The sequence below is a fragment of the Hippocampus zosterae genome, chromosome 2, assembly GCF_025434085.1.
Source record: "Hippocampus zosterae strain Florida chromosome 2, ASM2543408v3, whole genome shotgun sequence".
Classification (NCBI taxonomy): Eukaryota; Metazoa; Chordata; class Actinopteri; order Syngnathiformes; family Syngnathidae; genus Hippocampus; species Hippocampus zosterae.
The window spans coordinates 22,564,405-22,585,621 of NC_067452.1; the positions used below are offsets into that span (position 1 = coordinate 22,564,405).

General features: G+C 42.6%; 1 protein-coding gene across 1 annotated transcript in view; it reads right to left on the minus strand.

The window, feature by feature from the left end:
* Window positions 1–12,405, minus strand: part of kcna2b (potassium voltage-gated channel, shaker-related subfamily, member 2b) — a 167,271-nt gene extending 154,866 nt beyond the window's left edge. The window contains exons 1-3 of the mRNA XM_052057246.1: window positions 12,114–12,405; window positions 11,196–11,342; window positions 7,665–10,754 (exon numbers count right to left, since the gene is read on the minus strand). Of these exons, the coding sequence (XP_051913206.1) occupies window positions 9,178–10,677 (1,500 nt within the window). The 5' untranslated portion in view covers window positions 10,678–10,754; window positions 11,196–11,342; window positions 12,114–12,405 and the 3' untranslated portion in view covers window positions 7,665–9,177. The remainder of the gene's footprint in view (window positions 1–7,664; window positions 10,755–11,195; window positions 11,343–12,113) is intronic.
* Window positions 12,406–21,217: the final 8,812 nt, after the last annotated feature.

The following is a 21,217-nucleotide window of genomic DNA, read 5'->3' on the forward strand; positions in this document are numbered from 1 at the left end:
TCACTTCCGGAGTGAACGCTGGCGAATTTTGGACGCCGCTACTCCCCGTGATTTTTTGATTTTTAAGTCCATTTCATGTCAATTTTTTATCTTTTATAGCCGACATATTTTATGTCGACCTGCTTTTATGGTCACCGAGTGAACAATGATCAATCCACACTCGATCGGCCGAACTGTCATTACCTGTCATCGAGTATTGAGTTGTCGTTGAGTTGCGGCTAGCGGCTAGCTTACCCACTAACTGTTGCCGCTTCCCGACTTCATTACTCCGGTCCGGCTATGTCAATCAGCTGTGAGTGGCTTGCTTTCTGCTGGTTCGCTCTGTGTGTTTTCCACCACTCATTGGAAGCGCTTCACCAATATGCAGCCACTGAGCTCAAACTCAACTTTAATCAACACGGTCCACCACCGCCTGCTCTGCTCCAACACCCGGACATCCTTTACGTGCCCCGGCGAAGGTGCACTCACCGGGGCTCACGCCGAAACTATCAATACGACAACTCCAGCTCCATCAGGTCGTTCTGGTCCACCGCTCGCCGCCCACGGAAGAACACCGGACGCCGTGCGGATGCCTCTGTGTTGACACGCGTCCCGAGGTCGGATAGCATCGCGGTCGCTCGCAGCTGCACTCCTGTCAACGTTGGCCTACTGAACATCCGCTCCCTTACGAGCAAGGGCCAGTTCGTCCACGACCTCCTGACAGACCGTGAGTTTGACATTCTGTGTCTGACTGAGACCTGGCAGCAGCCAGATGATTATGGTACTCTTAATGAAGCTACTCCACCGGGCTTTGTTTATCACGCTGTGCCGCGCACGACTGGGAGGGGAGGCGGCCTCGCGATGATTCTGCGCGAGGATTGGAAATTTGCACCTGTAAATGTGCCTGCTTTTTTATCTTTTGAAGCGACTGTTATACAGCTCTCTGGATCAACTCCCACACTGATTGCCACTATTTACCGTCCACCAAAACCAAACAAGAATTTTATCACTGACATTACTACACTCCTCACTCATCTGTATACACTATCACCAAATGTGATTCTCTTAGGAGATTTTAATATACACATGGACAATATCAATGACTCACTTACCAAAGACTTTACCTCCTGTCTGGACAGTTTTGGTTTTCAACAGTATGTCAACTTTCCCACACACAGTAAAGGACATATTCTGGACTTGATCTGCTGTATTGGATTATCACCAACAAACTGTAAAACCGATCTCCTCCCATACACAGATCATCTATTGCTTTCATTCAATGTTAACCTGTCATTTTTCAAATCCAACCCACAACGCATTATACATTTCCGTAAAATCAAGGACATTAACCCGGACAATTTAGAATCACTTATCAACAACCTCCCCAGTACTGATTGTCTTTCTACAACAGATGAGTTTTTGACACACTACAATACAAATCTCCATAACATTCTCAATATCCTGGCCCCACTCAAAACCCGAACTGTCTCCTTCAACCAAACAGCACCCTGGTTTACCCCTACCCTCAGACAACTTAAATCAAAAGGCCGTCAACTTGAAAGATTATATAGAAAAACTGGACTCGCCATTCATAAAGAAATGTACACTACCCACTTTCTCCATTACAAGGACTCAATATCCAAAGCCAAATCAATCTTCTACTCTGGATTAATCAGTTCCAATGAAGGCAACCCCAGATCACTCTTTTCACTCATTTCTAAACTCACTAAACCTGCTGACACTCTTCCCTCACATCTCTATTCCACTGATTTTTGTAATACTCTGGCCTCATTTTTTACATCCAAAATCCAACTTATCCACCAGCAACTCACCCCTTCAGCTGCTCCTAACCCTCCTTCTCCATTCTCCCCGGTTCCTACCCACCTATTCTCTGCATTCACATCCCCATCTGTCCACCAAATCTCCATCTTAATCCAGAAGTCCAAATCCTCTACTTGTCAGCTTGACCCTCTCCCTACTGTTTTAGTCAAAGCTTCTATCCCGGCCCTCTCCCCTCTCATCACTAACATTATTCAAACTTCCCTCTCTACTGGCATTGTACCATCTCATCTCAAAACTGCTGCTGTCACTCCCATACTGAAGAAACCTGGCTCTGATCCCTGCGACTTGAACAACTTTCGTCCCATATCAAACCTTCCGTTCATCTCCAAACTTCTAGAGAAAACAGTAGCTGCTCAACTTCACACCCATCTTTCCTCCAATAAGCTATACGAACAATTTCAATCTGGCTTCCGTCCCCTCCATAGTACTGAAACTGCCCTCCTCAAAATATGCAATGACCTTCTTCTCTCTGCTGACTCCGGTTCACTCGCCATCCTCCTCCTGCTTGACCTCAGTGCAGCCTTTGACACCATCTCTCACTCCATCCTCCTCGACAGACTCTCCTCCATTGGCATCACCAACATCCCCCTCTCCTGGTTCCGCTCCTATCTTTCTGACCGCACCCAGTTTATCCAGCTCAAACGTTTTAGATCTCACCCCTTTCCCCTCACTTCAGGTGTTCCTCAGGGTTCTGTCCTTGGCCCATTGCTATTTCTAATCTATCTTCTTCCCGTGGGTAATATCTTCAGGAAACATCACATTCATTTTCATTGCTACGCGGATGACACCCAGCTCTACATCTCTACCAAACCTAATACCGTACTTCCACCATCCTCCCTAACCAACTGCCTGCAGGAATTAAAATCTTGGTTCACCTCAAATTTCCTCAAACTGAATAGCAATAAAACTGAATTCCTCCTTATAGGCACTAAATCCAATCTAAACAAAATAAACAACTTCTCCATTCCCTTCGAAAGCTCTTCCATCTCCCCCTCCCCTCAGGTCAAGAGTCTGGGTGTCATCCTTGATAGCACCCTCTCCTTCACCTCACATATCAACCACATCACTCGTTCTGCATATTATCATCTTCGAAACATCCACCGGCTCCGCTCTTCTCTCACTCCTCAGTCCACTGCTATACTTGTACACACCCTCGTCACCTCGCGACTCGATTACTGTAATTCCCTTCTGTTTGGTCTCCCTCAAAAAACCCTCCATAAGCTTCAGCTGGTCCAAAATTCAGCCGCCCGCATTATCACACTCACGCCATACATAAACCATATTACACCTGTCCTCCAACATCTCCACTGGCTTCCCATTTTACACCGCATTCAATATAAAATCCTGCTACTCACATTCAAATCCATTCATGACCTAGCCCCTCCATACCTATCTGACCTCATCCATATTCCTACGCCTGTCCGCTCTCTTCGTTCCTCCTCCTCTGTCCTCCTCTCTGTCCCCCCTGCTCGCCTCGTCACCATGGGAAATAGAGCCTTCAGTCGCTCTGCTCCCCAGCTATGGAACTCACTCCCCGCTGACCTTCGTAATACAGCCTCATTAACACATTTCAAATCCCGCCTCAAAACACATCTGTTTCGACAAGCCTATTCACTCAGACCATAAAGCCATTGTTTTATTTATTTATTTTGTTGTATTTTTTCTTATCTTATTTGATGTAGTTTTTTAACATTGTACTCGTGATTTTAACTGCTTGTTGTAAGGTGTCCTTGAGTTTCTAGAAAGGCGCCCACAAATAAAATGTATTATTATTATTATTATTATTCCCACAACAGCGCAAACGCGTCTTTCTTATTGTCTTTGAAAATACCAAAAGAAAGTTGACTCCACCCGCATAGTTAGATGACATTTTGCACTAGGCTTGCTGGGCATGAAATTAGGGCCCGAAATGTATGCCAAACAAAAAACACACCAGCCCAGTGTAAAGTCAAATGCACTCCTATGTTGACCTGTAAGTAAACCTGGATGATGGGAAGCAGTCGGAAGAATGTAGGTCAAGCTCACTAATCAATTGGGCTCATTACACGAACTGTCAGGTTGAACTCCCTTGCTGCGTTTTTCTTGTCCACTTACACTGAAATTCCACCACTGCGTCTTTTTTATTCCCAGGCTCTTTTATCAGTGGAGTCTTTCGGCATATATTCTCCAAATTAACTAAAATTAATTAGAATGACGTCCATGTCAGTTGATTGAAATTGAACACAGTCGAGCACACGGTTTTGAATCTATTCCCAGCAAGGAGGAGGCATTCCCTGTCAACAGAGAGGGTATTAGCAGTATGTGCTATGAATAGAACGCAACTGCAAGGGGGCTTCCACTGTTGCAACAGGAATGATGACAAACGCTCCCCTCTCCATGGCTCTCCTCAATGTAGAGCGTCTACATAAATCAAGTTGTCCCCCTGTGGATTATGTTCTGTTGTAAAGAAAGTTAATGTTGACCGGTCATTAAAAGGCCCGTGTACGAGGTTATAAATCAGCATTTACTGGGTCTACTGATGATTGCTTCGTGCATAACACAAGCACAGGCACACTTGTTTTGTGTCTGTTAAAAAGGAGCGGCACACTGCAGGGGAATAGACAAATTATCTGTTGCATGGTGATTTACTTTCAGGTAGGAGACTAAACATCTACTTGAAACATGTACAGTATCTGTATCCAAATGGTCTTATTTTATGCAATTAGCTGACATAATAAAAATAAGTAATTTCAACACACCATTTTAAAAAAATATACAGGTTAAGATTTTTGTCCTCGCGACCCTAGTGAGGATCAAGCGGCTCGGAAGATGAATGAATGAGATTTTTGTGCCTAACGGTGGGAACACATCACAAATAAGACTCCATCGATGAACCAAGCATTTAAGACATACAATACATATATATTTTGATTTTTTTTGTTTTAATGGTTTCATTTTTATTTAGCCTCATTCAAAGTAACATGTTGAGTGGTGGGACAACATCCTATAGCACCCTCGTTTGTTCAGCCATCACTGCTGACACATTTGCCATCATTCCAATCATTCTTAGTGAATGTTGGTGATGCCGGTTAGGGTCCAATGTCTTGTTCAAGGATGTTTGAACACAGATTTAGTAAACTTCCACTTACTGGCTTGAGTGCTATCCTTAGCTGACTTACTGGAAGCCAGCCAAGTGTGATGGACAGAGGGTGCATCACTCCGGATAATGTGCGCAGTAGGCCTGTGTCTACTCGTGTCTTTAGGAAGATGCTACAAACAGAGAAACATGAGAGGAAAATGTGTGCTTAGCGAAATGTGAGAAGGACGGACAGAGCGGATGAACTTAGCACGGCCAAGCAGAAAAGACTGGAGCCCTGACAACAAGAAACATATTTTCTGCCGCGACTGGAAGCAGACCACCAGAGAGCACAGGTTCTCAGGTTGTTTGTCCTCGTCCCACTTTCCGTGGAAGCAGGAGACGAGCGTTTTTCTCACCTGTGTGCCAAAATTTCTTCCTCACTTTCACTATACTGCAGTTTATAAATAGAGCACTTTGCTTTCGCTGTCAATCACAGACAAGCAGCATAAAGACTCATTTGCGAAAAGTGCATGACAAAGTTAGGTGAAGGAGCTTCAGTTGACTAAAATGGTCCTCCTGTAATGGGCAGTGAGGTTTTCATCAATACCGTTCTGCCATATGGATGGCTATGTTCTTACAGGCAAATGAGTAGACGAAGCGATATGCTTTCTGCTATTTCAATCTAAGGTGTTCAAAAATCAAACAAAAGGACAATTGGATCAATTTCGCTTCCCAATAATGCTAACACGTGAATTTGGCCACACGGCCGGGTTTAAATTTCCCATCAGAGAAAAAGACACAATAGCTCCAGGTTATTATGATTATTTTATCATCACGACCAATATCATTCATATTACATTGAAAGTGTCCATTTCATTCTGAATTACTTAATATTTGTTATGCATTTGACAAACTATGTTTGTAGTTATTCATTGGAAGTCCTTCTGAAGGGCATGGAGAATACGAATTTGTAGATAATGAAAAGCCAGTACACACGCACACGTGCACGCACACACGAAAGCTAACAATAACAAACTGCAAAACAGCGCAGTACCTCGTTAATATCTTCGCATGGAAGTTATACTTCCCTAATTATTTTTTTATTTTAATTTTTATTTTTTGAACAGAGCATCCCAAAAGTACAAAATACACTTTAGCCACATGTTCTATGCCTTGTATAAGTTGTGAAAGCACACACTTACTGTATATTCCCTGCTTTTAAGCATGTTTACATGTCAGAAATCAATGTAAATCTGAAGGACAATATTGAAAACGGCAATTGGTTACATGAGTGTTAACTGTTGGATTGACATTCAACTTTAGTGTCAGTCTCGACTCTTGACGGCAGATGTGAAAATATAAGCAAACATTACTCTTGGAGCGTGTGCAGAATACATACACTACTATTTTCCCGGGGGGCTAAATGAGAAGCAGAAAATATTGTGGAGGGCCGGGCCAAAAGTTAGAAATAGAAATAGAAAATAAAGAAGATAGCATAATGTCTTTGTATGCCAGTAATAATGTTACATTCTCCTCCACCATCACACTCAGCACCGGTTCTCCTCAAGGATGTGTACTGGATGGCATATTGATCCAACAGCACACTCATATGATAGGAACTCATACTATCTGACTGGTCCATATAGGTGTTTTGTCTACTTTCTGGATCGCTAACGTGAAGTATAGCAGTGAGTTTCCTGTATCGACATGTGCTGTGGTGTTTAAATAGCACAATTGGGTTTTGACAACACTTGCAGTCCAGACAGACGTTGCAGAATACACTGTACAGACGCACGGGTGCACGGGAGAAAACTTTGTGTGGGCAGTGAATCTCCAACTTTTCATTTAAACCTCACATTAATTTCTGGATGTGGCTGATAATGCTGCTTAAAAACCTTCACCTGATCCCCAGTGAGCAAGCAGTTGTATCCCCTCACTTGATTGTGCTGCGTATACATGTGATTAGACATTCAAGCTGTCAACAATGTGCTGCGATAAATTCGAATTTTTAGAGTGGGAAAAGGAATCAGGTGTTTTGCGCAGCCGCATGCAAGCTGCACAGTATTTATACCTCGTTGACTACAGACTCACTTTGATTGAGACACACCTGACTGAGGAAAAACAATGACATTAGCATTTCTGTTTTCTGGCATTTTCCAGTGGACCTTTGTCTTCCTGAATTGGCAAAAACATTCCTCATTGCGTCAGATCATATCATTGTTGTAACATACACCAAATGCAAAGATGCATTCCACTCTGAGATCAAACACCCGCCCGTGTCTTCCACAGTGTACATATTATGCCAGTGCCTACAAATACATTGGCGTATATTTGAGTCAGTTTGCTAGTATTATTCATATAGATGCATGCGACTAGGATTACTTCCAAAGACATGCAGAACAACAACAGCAGAATAGCATAGCTTCAATAAATGCTGATGACAAATGTAAGCGAGGTCTGCAATAGCTCATGGGCACCATTGGAATGATTGTTCAAAGTGCATGGGTACAAACATAAACATACTTCATAAAATCATCGCTGTCCTGTGAAAAACACAAATGGCCATTTTTTCTTTCCTTTCTCCCAATGTTTACATTAATAGGATGACTGAAATGCAGACACTCCATGAACGTAAATATTTTAAAACAACAAAAATAATGCTGATCGTACATCTATTTTACAACCCATGATGCCAATCCCATGGCACATGTTTGTCTTTGGTTTCTTGTTGCTCCATATATAGTATATACAGTACAGTATACATAAGCTCTAGAAGAAAAGTGACCAATAAGACACACTGGACTTTTAAAAAAATATTTTGACCAGTAAAAATGTTCCGGAAAAAAAATGACAATATCCAATTTGAATTTGCGAGTTATGCCATCCTTCATTTTTCAAAATAAAGTAGAAATGTTGGTTTCATTCAAACATATACCAGAACCTATAAATAGCCAAACCAAAGAAATTGATCATTGAATCGGCATTTTTTTCCAGAGCTTTATACTGGATATGTAAAGTCGATGGAAATATGTTTTCTTATGGTGTATAATGTATATACGTTCTTGTGTTGAATGCGAAAGCAATGCGAATTTTGTTCTATTGTTAATCATTTGTTATCCATGCTTTCTTGGGCCTGTAGGGTAAATACACTAAGCGGCTTCATTAGCTGCAGATACATTCAAGCAGTTACCTCTGCTGTCACAAGCGTTAATAAATAAAAAAATTTTAAAAAGCGAAAATATCACTACATTTCTGTTGTTAATTAACATTGTGTCCCTTTCTACTAAGATGGAATGCTATAAAGTTCAGGACAGCTTTGTTTTTTTTTGGGCAGTGATATCAAACTATGCAGTATTCGTATTTCGATAGATCTGGGTGGCAGTTAAAAGACACATAAAGGTAGAACTCTGAACCCCCCCAAAAAAACAAACCTAAAAAGCAAATAGGCACTAATGTAGAATGTGGTTTCGATACTTTTGTATCCCATCATACAATCAGGCGAACAGGCCATCTGATGAAATGTGATGAATGTATGAGACAACCACTCTTTTAAGAGACATTTTCATTGACGAAAAAACAAACCAGGCTTGGTAGTGCACACCGACTGCGCATCATTGAGAACAAGGGGAAAAAGTAATGCCTTTTTGTGGTTGACAGATACAGCACTTCCCTGTGGTCCATTGTGTTGGTCTCTACAGAGAACACTGGTCTGGACTATATCTAGCGATGGACCAAGAATGAATACTAGTGCACTTCCCGACCCTATACCTCTGCAGAGAGAGCATTTTTATAACCACCAAGTTAATCGGATATCAGTATCTTTCTCTATCACTCCCTTCAGGTCTCCCTTGACAATACGGCTGGACTCTGGGAAGTTGGCCACTCACTCACAGTAAGTCCTGATTTAATCGCAAGTAATCTCTCATTTACATTTTGAGCTAAACATTATATTGATCTTATTATGCGTTGTCTTCTTCAAACATGTGGTCCCATGAGATAGTTGATAATGGTTGTTTCAGCAACTATTTGGCTACTTTTGCCTGCTGGACAACTACTCTCAGGAATGTAAGACTATCTCCATGCAGAAGCCAATATTGCCCCAGTAAGACTGGTTGCAGTTCTATGATGTGCTACAGGTCCCTTGAATGTAGGCGAGCATGAGGTGTTTGCCCGTTGACCTTTACGCCAAATTGTCTGCTCTGGATTCCCAAACGTTGGTCATCTGTAGCCATAATTCTTCCTTCCCTTTCTAGTCGCTGCAGACTCCACATTAAGTCACGCATCAATATTGGCTCACATTATACATCCGTGCGCATCTTGGTGATGTTGACATAGTTGGTGTTGGCCAGAGTGCAGTTTCCTGTTTTCATGCCCTCTGGTCTAAAGTCCTCAGCGCTGTGGTTGACAGTCTCCTGAATCTCCACATAGTCCGACTTACTCAGTGTTGATCCACTGCCACTCCGACCGCTCTTTTTTAGGTCATCAACTGAGCTGGCTTTAGGCACACTCGGGACATTTAGATACTGAGCCTGTTCTTCACCCTCCGTCTCCCTGTGGTAGAAGTAGTTGAAGTTTGACACAATCACTGGCACTGGCAGTGCGATGGTCAAAACGCCGGCGATAGCGCAAAGAGACCCTACGATCTTTCCTCCGATGGTTGTCGGGACCATGTCTCCGTAGCCCACGGTGGTCATGGATACCACTGCCCACCAAAAGGCCTCGGGGATACTGCTGAACTGTGATTGGGGCTCATCAGCTTCAGCAAAGTAAACGGCACTGGAGAAGAGGATGACGCCAATGAAGAGAAAGAAGATGAGGAGTCCCAGCTCGCGCATACTGGCCTTCAGAGTCTGCCCCAAAATCTGGAGCCCCTTTGAGTGGCGGGAGAGTTTGAAAATGCGAAACACTCTGACCAAGCGAATAACACGGAGAATAGCCAAAGACATAGCCTGCTGTCCTGCCTCTCTATCCTCGGGCCTCTCTGCTAACTCTGTGCCAAGGGTGATGAAGTAAGGAATAATTGCCACAATATCGATGATGTTCATGATGTTGCCAAAAAATCCAGCTTTGCTGGGACAAGCAAAGAACCTGACAAGGAACTCAAATGAGAACCAGATGATGCAAAGGGTCTCCACAATGAAGAAAGGATCAGTAAAATAGGATGAGGTCTCATAGGTGGTGGTGCTGTTGTAATCGGTTTGGAAGGGATAATTGTACTCCTCATCTTCATTTCGGAAAACCGGCAGTGTTTCGAGACAGAAGCTTACAATTGAGATGAGAATCACCATGACCGAGATGATGGCAATGATTCGAGCTGGACCTGAGCTCTCGGGGTACTCAAAGAGCAGCCACACCTGTCTCTGAAACTCATTCTCTGGCAACGGTCGCTCTTCTTCCTTGATGAAACCTTCATCTTCCCTGAAAATTTCCATAGCTTCCTCACCCAGTTCATAGAAGCGAATCTCTTCAGAAAAAATATCGAGAGTGACATTGACAGGCCGACGCAGCCTCCCTCCAGATTGGTAATAGTAAAGAATGGCATCAAAACTCGGCCGATTGCGGTCAAAAAAGTACTCGTTCCGAAGAGGATCAAAATACCTCATCCGTTTCTTCGGATCCCCGAGAAGGGTCTCTGGAAACTGGGACAGGGTCTTGAGCTGCGTCTCGAAGCGTAAACCCGAGATGTTGATGACGACCCTCTCACAGCACTCATGATCTGGCTCCGGGTCGTATTGGTCATGAGGCTGACCGGGATGTGCAGCCGCCTCGTCAGCGGGGTCGCTGGTCGCAACCGTCATGCTGGAGGGCGATGGAACCTGCAGCTTTCAAATGGGATGGGGCCACGATTGGCCACAGCAGGTATGCCTATAACAAACTAAAGGGTAGAGAAAGGACAATTGTAATTTCAATTTTAATTTGGTTTGTGAGTCACCGACTAATGTTGACAGTACCACCCAGAAAGACTGCGTTAGTCTAACATTCGTGCGCGCAAGCAAGTCTGCGGGGCATTTGAAAGACTGAAGCAAGGAGGGGCCTGACCATTTGAGCACATCGGCTCCACTTTGTCTCTAAGAATTGCGCTACGAGTTCCTCTCATATGAGCGTGCTGTTGGATCAATATGCCATCCAGTAATATTATATCAGCTCTCGCACGGTGCAATTACAACCAATATATCTGATTATATGATGAGTGCTCCATACGATCTCTGAGATTATTTTCCCCTCTCTGCTTAAGCGCCTTTAAAAGATTTTTATTTTTAACATACTGTACTTTCAAGACTTAAGCTGTGCATTTTTTTAGTATTAAGTCCAATACCTGTTTAGTGTGTCTTTGGAATAATGTCTTACAGATGTTGTTCTGTACAGTGCTGATGCACAACAGGACCAGCAAAAGTGTCCAAAGTCACTCCTCGCCGTCCAGCAGGTTGCTTTCCTTTTCTTCCAGCCATACATCACCCAAAGCCTGCACTCTGCAGCAAGGCGGTGTGAACAGGAGAGGGGACAGGGGATGAGGGGGATGACAGGGGATGGCAGGGGATTAGGACCTCACCTAACATCATGGATATGTGCCGAGACGCAGCTATCTGCTACAGGATGGAGCACTGCTGGTTACATTAAAATTCAGGCAGGAGCCAAGTCACACCGTAAAGTTTGTTCTTCAGCATGGCGGCGGATGCTGCAGGACAACTCTTCAAGGCCCATGTCAGCAGCTTAGTAAGGGAGGCTGCGGGGGATGTTAATGTCATTACGTATACTTCTGATTGCAATCAAAAGCATCCGCTGAAGTAAATCCATATATCATCCACTGAAAGATTCTTGTTTCAGCATGATTGAATGTAGTTGATAATTAGCTTCCAGACAGTATTTTTTTCCCATATGGAGGCTGTCCATATGACTACACGTATGGTGCATATCATTGAGGCTAAAATATTTTCTACTTATTTCTAAGATTAACCACCTAGGCTGGGCGGCATTTACAGGAAAGACAAGGCAGCCAAGTTCATGCACTAGGTAACTTCAACATTAAACGCAAGTGTGGCTGTTATTGATGATGATTATTGGCACTGTGGCACACAGGCTCCGGAGAGTTAGTTGGAAGTGGCAGGTGCCAAATGTGCTTAAGCCTTTTGCAACCCTTTTCTGTTGATCCAGCCGCAGTCATGTCCATGCACTTATCAAAGCAGACCGGGGCTTTATTTGTTATCGTCTCAGCTAATTGCATGCAGGAATTCACCGTGATTCTCTTGATGCGCGGATGCACGAGATTGTATCCAGTTTGGCTCCTCTTAAAGGGATGATGCGGAGCGGTCATCTCTCATTCTTTCCTTCCGTCCAGCGGTTGTGCCATCTCGTCACGGCCGTCTGGAGTCGCCTGCTCTACCCGCGTCTCTCATCTGTTACTTACATCCACCACCGTGGAGATGCGTGGGCTGCAGTTGGGCATCGCGGCGCATACTAAGAGCTTCTGCATGGCGCGCCTCGCCCCACACTGCTGCTCTCCCCACTTTCCCGACACTCAAGTGCTGCAAGTTAAAGGGGAAGTGTCACTAAACGCAAAGTGGAAACAACCCCGGGCCAAAAAATAATCCACAGTTGAATTTCATTGTGCGTATGTATGTACTGCATGTAATGTTTGGTTATGAAGGTTTATACTGATGAAAAATACTGCAAACCATTGCATTCAGGCTTGTGAACCTCGCATTGCCTGCATTGTCTCATCTAAATCACTGCAAAACACAGTCTGCCTAAATATATTACCACACAATAATGGAATGTTTTTGTCTTTTAGTGAACACGCAATTATTTGAACCACGGCAATCAAAAATACGTGCTACTTCAGGAGCTAATCTCGATTACAATCACTGACTGCAAAATTAATCCCAAATTTATCCAGACAATTTGCCGGACAACCACTGGGCGCGAGCGATAATGGATTTTTTAAGGCACAATAAAATTCCGCCACTCGATGAATCGACCCTTTAAAAAATTATATAATGAATAAACTTTTACATTCTGTCTGATTTTCGCTAACTTTGTACAATTAATTCACCAAGTAAACCTTACTACTAGTCTAACGTTGGGACACACTTTCTCATTCAATAGCACTTCAACTGGTAGTGTAATAGGGTTTCCACCTGCCACATTTCCAAGCAGGAGAGGAAAGATTTAATCGCTGTGCACGCGCATGAATTCCAGCAATTGTAGTCCATGATCGTGTTACAGTCTTGTGCGTGTGCGCTTGTGTGAGTGCGTGTGTATGTGCGCGTGTGTGCGTGTGTGCGTGCGTGAGTGTGCGGGTGTGTGCGTGTCTGTGCGTGTGTGTGTGCGTGTGTGTACACGACTGAATGTGCCCATAGGTCTAGCCAGGGCAGTGACACAGCAAGGAGGTTTGCAGACTGTAAATGATCAGAACATTGTTAGCAACTCAGCAAATTACATTGTGCAGGGTAGAGTATAGCCTCTGGATGCTGCACTCCAACGGTATCTGGCACTGAATCACATTAAAGGAAACATTTTTGAGTGGCCAAATCCAACCTATACAAATGTCAAAATAATGCATACATTTATTAAATTAAATTAAATTAAACCACCGATTGTTACACCTGTGGTTTAATTTAAACATGTTAATTTTTTTTGGTAGACTTGTTTCATTCTATTTTAGACAGCTGATGAAAGTGTTTGAATAAAAGTTGTATGTATTCTTAGTTTATTTGTATTTTTTTTTTACAAAAACCCAATTCTAATAACCGTTATGACTGTGAATACATAAATGGTTAATCACTTCTAATATTATTGCACATACAGTATTGATAGATAACTGGTTATAGAAACAGGATTCAAGAGTAACAGTTTGTTCACCAATTGTTCAAGTGGCTGTAATAATGTAAAAAGAAAATATCTCAATTATATTATTGATTATATATGACAATTTGAAATTTGGTTCAGATTTTACCAAACATCGTGGAGGTTGAAATGCTTGATTTGCTTTTGGCCAAATAAAATGATGTGCATCTGGCCCCCGGGCCTTGAGCTTGACACCTGTTGTTTGTCCGTATACAATGTACAATATTGAATTGCACATGTCCTTTACCTTTATTTATCCGGGAAAGGCACCTGAGAAGAAATTTGCTTTTGCAATGCCGACCTGGCTACAGACAGCAGCATATGTATGGAAACATACTGTATATAGGCATACATAATGTGTGATTGACACAATCCATTCATGCTGCATCACACTTTAATTGTATTGCACCTAAACGATAAGGATAATCTGTGATTCTCTGGGAGGAACACCTCATGTCCGAGCCTCATGTCCTTGCTCTGCCATTGTGCACAATCCTACGCAATCCCACTCCAATCAAAGTGTCACCGTCCTGATATAGGATGATGACATAGTACCAATGATGATGTAACATTAGCTTATTGAGCCGAGTAATCAGTTTTGCGACTGAAGATGTCTGTGGAGAGCAGATGACACTTGACTTGAGATTAATGGCGAGAAACTCTTGAACTGCCGCCATCCGTGAATGTAAATGAAGAAAAGCTCATCTTTAAATGGAGGGCCAATGGCACCTGCATGCCAATGTCCAATTCATCGTCCTTCCACAAAGATCATTGGGATGATCTAGGGTACACTCGACATGAGTGCTGCAGTGAAAGGCATTGAAACTTTGGATATTTGTGGAGGGCAACCTCAAGCCACAGGCTCTGCCCGTTGCGCTGGTTGTCTGCAATGCACTCTGCCATCTTCCATTTACTCGTGCACTTTTGGCTAAGGCTGAAACATAGCTGGTGACAATAATTTTGGAAGGACATTAAGCAGGCAGCAGATGTGTCTCCTAAATTCATTTGCGTGTGTCGCTGATTATGTAGTGGAACACTTGCCTGACTTGTGTGTGCGCAGTGTGGTAGCCTTACCATTAGCATTGTTTCATTAGCATCTACATTCTGAATGTGAGTGTGAATGGTTGTTTGGCTATACCGCATATACCATCCGATAGACTGGTGGATGATTTTTGCTCAAACTGTTTTTGGAGACCACCCAGTTTTGTTTTTCGACTGCTTGACTAAATACTCTATGTCCCTACGTTGCACAAATAATTAAGGTTGCTGTCAATGGGCATATGAGGGTCCATCCATCCATCCATCCACCCATTCATCCTTCCATCCATCCATCAATTCATCCATTCATCCATTTTTTAATTTGCTTATCCTCTTGAGGGTCGTGGCTGTGTTGGAGTCTATCCCAGCTGTCTTGGGGGAGTAAGGACACCCTCAACGGTTGCTGGCCAATCACAGGGCACACGTAGACAAACAGCCATCTTCACTCACAATCACGCCAAGGGACAATTTAGAGGAGGCATTTCCAGCTCTTGGCCTGGAGGGCCGCCGTCCCGCCTGTTTTCCACATCTCCCAGCTGCAACACACCTGATTCAGATGATTAGCTCATCAGCCACCTCTGAAGGAGCATTAGAACCATCCTGATGGTTTGAATCAGGTACTGTATGTCGCTCCTGGGAGAGCTGGAAAACAGGCATGATAGCGGCCCTTGAGGACCGATATTGAACACCCCTGATTTAGAGTGTTCAATCAGCCTGCTATGCATGTTTTTGGAATGTGGGAGGAAACCGGAGTACCCGGAGAAATCCCATGCAGACACAGGAAAAACATGCAAACTCCACATCGGAAGGCCGGAGCTGGAATCGAACCCTGCACCTCTGCATTGTGAGGCAGATGTGCTAACCTGTCGATACCATGTGAGGGTACATTTCCCTATAATTTGAGTATAGTAGACGTAACAATCTTGATTATACTTGTGCAGTTCATCTCCGCCCTGGTCAACACAGGAGGACATTTGGAGGCGAGCATGAGGAGGAGGAGGAGCAGAAGGAGGGGAGTGAGAAGAGGGCACAGGTCCAACTTATGACAGCACACTGCATGGGAGGAGTCCTGGATGACCTCTACTGCTGCTGCAGCAGGTGATCGCTCAAAAACAACCAACAACACGTGCACACACTGTCCCCATTTTGGATTATTATTACCATGCCATTCACTTACAATAATGATGGCTCATTTTATAGAATCCAAATCTGTTTTTTCCTTCAGTCCTTAGGGATCTAACGCCACAAAATTGAACATTGTCCTTGGAAGTACAGTAGACTGTTTAGTTGTTGAGGACAGCCAGGCTCAAGGCTATCATTGCGCTCCTGGTGAGATATGTCCTTACCATAAGAGTCGAGTGCTCGATTGATTCTGGATGTTGTTTCACTGTCACTTGGTAGTCCTGGACTCAGATGGAGCAATCAATGCATTAACTGCTCTGGAGGTCAAAGAAGAAACTCTGAGTATAATATCAATCAACAGTACCATTAAATTACGCAAAAATCTTGAATGATCTTTTTCACATGAACAGATAGTGAAGCTGATGAATGTGTGAGCCATGGCACTGTGATAGGATTTCAGCATTTCATACACAGGATTTTATTTGGTTTCCTAGTTCTCATGGATTGTGTCTCAATACCTTCTACTATCTGTTTTGGGAAGGCTGCAAGGTAAACAGAGAGAGTTTGGACATGGTAGGATTGTACGTTGTTTGTGTATTTTGTATCTTCTTTGTTGAATTGACTGGCAGATTACCCGCCAGATGTCACAGTATTTATAAAGCTTGTTAGCCGCGATACACACCGGCTTTGGGAAAGCCAACCAAAGGATGGATCAAACTGCACATGTGAATTGAATGCAGACTGCTTGGTGGAAGTATACAGTAAGATACTCAGTAGCCAACAGTGAAGTTTGGACCACACAACCAATATTTATCAAAATAAAAACTTCAAATAAAAGACATGGAATCCTCACCAGAGATGCAGAAGACCTCCTTCGCCTGCTGCCGCCTGTCTGTATAAGCTCCCAATGCCCCCGCCCCCTCCCAATAATCAATTTCCAGCTTCAATCAAGCCAGCCAGCAACAGAGTGGGTGAACTGTGTTTCAAAAAGTCCCATTCTTGAAAAGCATACCTTGAAAATGCCCGTTTATTCATGTCCGACATCGTCCTACAAACCAATCTTTCGTGCATATTTTAAGCTCAACCAACCAAAACTCGACTTAAGACCCACATTTTTAATGTAGCTTTTACCTACAGTAATATAGTTACCTTTCTGTCTACCTTTCTTTACTTTTCAATGCTAACAAATATTTATTTATTTGTACTTTCAGCCTTTTATTAGGCATTGAGCAAACAATATTTGTTTGGCAACATCTCGAAGATTCAATCTGATTGGACAAACAACAACAAAAACGATAAACGACCTGAAGCTGTGCAGTGCAGACACATTCAATGAAAAAAAAACAGACTGTTTGAAATAAATGATTACCATTTCACGCAAGCTGTAAGTGTTCTGTAGTGCCATGCTTCAAATAGTGTTTGAGGCTACGGAGAAGGCCTTGAAGGCCAGGACCGCACGCCACTGAAGATGCTACATGCTTACACGCAGTTTGTACAAGGAGATCAATGCACCCCTCACAAAACATTAGTCAGACTTAATGTGACTCTGAATCAAGTATGAAGTGAAGGATTCATTCCCACGGCAAATGTTTGCTCTCCAGGCTGCGTGCGGCAGTTAAGTGCTCACCGTCTGGTCAGTCCAATCAAATCAACAGTTAATGCACTAGCTGAGGTCTGACAGCTGCACTAATCAGGCACGATTATTTGTTTGTGTTTTAAGCGATGCCGCCTTTTTGTTTTGTAACAATGCGGCATGGAGGTAACAGTGGGCCAGATCCAAGGAAAACTGTGGTTTTGTGGAGAGTTGTCAGGCCCCATTAAAGTGTACGGGGAATGAAAAGGTGGCAAACAGAGGGAGAGAGGTGGAGATTTAAAGGTCACTTGAAGTGAGTCATCCCGAAGGGCAAAGCAGCATCCTCTTTTCTTTCAAGTTATCACTCTTTCGTATCCATCCGCTTTGTTTGCTACATTTGCTTTGGAATACATGTACATTACATGCTGCGTATGTACAGGGAGGTGTAGTCATGTCTGCGTTTGCTTGCATTCGCACTCACTGTAATGTGAATATGAGTGCTTGAGTGAGTCTTTTCATTTGCAAAGCACATGTCTGTAGCGTGTGTCCCGCCCCGTCCACTGCGCCTGTGGCTGAATACTACGCCGGCTCAGCCAATCAGCGTTCTCATTTATGCACAGGCACTAGCAACAGCATCATCATTCCTGGCAACAATAAATCTCTGCACTGACACCTGAATATGATCTCATTTAACATTAATCTGGTCACGTTTTGTCACACATGATGTACGGTACAATATTATTATATGACAGAGAGCACACGAGAGGTGATTCAAATGTAAAGGTTAAAAATGCACTAAATACCCGACATTGCTTGATTCCAGTCTCGTTTCAAAAGAGTGCACTAATTATAATGCACTCTTTTGAAACTAATCATATCGCAGTTGTGATATTTAGTCTTACTAATATTCATTTCTTCCACTCAATAACAGCTGTCGTTTCTCAGAACGCATGCAGTTTGGCGAATTAATAAACAAACAAACAAAGAAAAAAAGACAACATTTGATGAAACAAGCAATTTTTTCTATTTTCACCTAAACTCAAATTGAGAATGCAGCGGCACCTTGAAATACAAGTGTTGGTTGTTCCTTTACGTATCTCAAATTATCTTTTCCCATTGAGATGAACGGCGATAAGAAAACAGCAAAAACTTGGCAATTTGGGTTTCGAGAAAAAAAAAAACAACAACAACAACACTCTATAACATGCTGTATAATAATTTACAGTAATGAGATAATTCCAGGGGTGGGCATTCCATCAGCACTAAAGGATGGTCTGTCAGTCCTTCCCTGCTGGACGCCTGTTCTGCTGTTGAAACTTAAAAAAAAAAATGCAGGATATTAAGAAAAAAAATGATGGATGAAGCAGTGACAGAGGTACGTTTTCACCTTTCAGGGTAATTGAGTAAGAGAAAGTAACTGAAACCCGTCCTTGCCTGTCTTATGTGCTTGTACGGGGAAATGAAGCAGGGTTGCTTCCATTGACTGTGGAAACGCTTGTCCCTTCTTATGTGGCGGTATGGAAAAAAAAATGGAAACGTAAAATGGAGTACACTTATATCGCAGCCAAGTAAGACGCTGCCAGGTCCACTGGGAGCAAGGTTCAGGATCTTGCTCAAGAACACTTCAAGAGGACGTGAGTCACTTAACCATCTTTCCATCCAACAATCTATCGATCTGTCCACCTGCATGTCTGCCAACCTACCTATCAGGTTTGAGACCCATAAAGCAGTGATTCTCAATTAGTTAACCATTTTGTGTGGGTTGACGACAGCTACTACATGTTTTTGTATTCAGACTTTTTTGGGGGGGTCCACTGCAGAGTTGTACCAAGTTCTCACAAGAAAAATATTAGGTTAGCGACAGGAATTGTTACTCACCTAAACAACTAAAGTGCAGCTTAGCCTTTGGTGAGCAATATGTCACTGGCGGCATGTAAAACACATTCTAATTGCCATTAAAAATATATAGTTTGCTGTACATTTATTTTTAGAGGTATTTTTATCCAAAAAAACCCCAAAACACTTAACTGCTCTTTACTTCATTAAAAGTGTGTTGTAACAATAGAAAGATGTAAGTTGCAGGGTGACATCAGTAAAGATCTACAGGGTAATTCTCTTTTGGAACCACCCCAAAACATTTCTTAGTATGGTGCAGTGCATTTCTTCAGCAAGCTAATCTACAGCTACAATCGTTTACGCCAACAGCATTGAGCATTATTGTGACAAAACTTGCGACAGCATATGAAAGATTTGGCAGGTTACTTGATACACACCACAGAGCTGTAATGTGCCAATTAGCAAAGATTAGACTTAAAGTAAGCCATTTTATACTTCAAATTTAAAACTTTTGTCATTTTAGGAGTTTAAAAAGCTGCAGGCAGACAACTTTGTGATCCTGCTGTACTTAAGAATTCAATACCATAAGTGTATGTGAAATGGATGTGAGTGTATGTGTTTTAAAGCTCTGAGATACACTGATATATAGTGTACATTGGATTTTTCAGCAGCTGAACTATTACTTGTTTTTTGGGGGGGACGGAGGTGGGTGGTGGACTGGTTAAATTTACTGATGGATGCAATGACCGAAATATGGTTAAAAAAAGATATGAGTGATTGCCTGACTGACAATTAAGTTCGGTTAAACTTGAAAAAAAAAGTCAATGTGTTCTGCCCTTTGTGGATATTTGTAGCAAAACCGAACCAGAAACTAATCATGTATTTGATATTATGAACTAGTCGGTACCATGTTAACGTATTCGTACATCTGCCGCTAAAAATCGTCAGTTCTGAATTCATAATTTTGCTGTCTGTTTTTGTGCTGATACTCCTTTCATTAATATGGTTCTGGTATTGTGTTTAACTCATGTCCAAATTTAATCTGTGCCTGCTTGTTGGGTCACACAGTTTTTCTGCCAGGAAGTAAGCGCGCGCGCACACACACACACACACACACACACACACACACACACACACACACACACAGCGAACCATCTTCCTGTCAGAAAGTGCAGACAGGTCACAATGGTTTGAGCATTTCTATGACTTCACCTTCTGTGCATCTCTACGGTCTTAGGAAGAGCTCTCTCTTGTTGCTATGGTGATTGCCTGCTGTACTCCTTTGGCGAACTGTTCACAGTCACGTCATCACGCATATATCGTCAGTGTCTTTGCATATGGCTCTCATGAATATGTTTTTGCAATATGTATGTATATGTATGTAGAATATGTAAGTAATTCTGACATTTGCAAGAAATTGGGAGAATCACAGACACATCGGACTACCGTAACCTACTTTTTTTTTTTGAAGGACAAAGTAGTTAACAAAAACACATGGGTGCAGCAAAGTGGTTTACAGTTATCACACTTAAAAAGTAGCAAACAACATTATACTTTGCCACAATTGTTGACAAGCATGAGGGCAGTCTACTTCTAAACAGAGGGGTTTCGCATCACGGCAGACACAACACTTGCATTGTGTCACTGCTTTAAGACTAGTTATGCAACAATACTCACATCACAGGCCTTCATGATTGATAGGAAAAATGAAAATTTGATGCTCTATGAAGAAGCCTTTTTCCAAATTCATACGCAGCGTTTTCAGCTCCGACCTCAATTTGATTTGGGAACTTTTAAATGGATTAAGATTGTCTGATTGTCGACATGCACAATAAATTTGACAGTCTCCCCTCTTAGCAGTAAATGAACATCTAATTTGTTCACAGACGACGCACGCTTTCAAATAAAGACAGCGCAAGTCATGA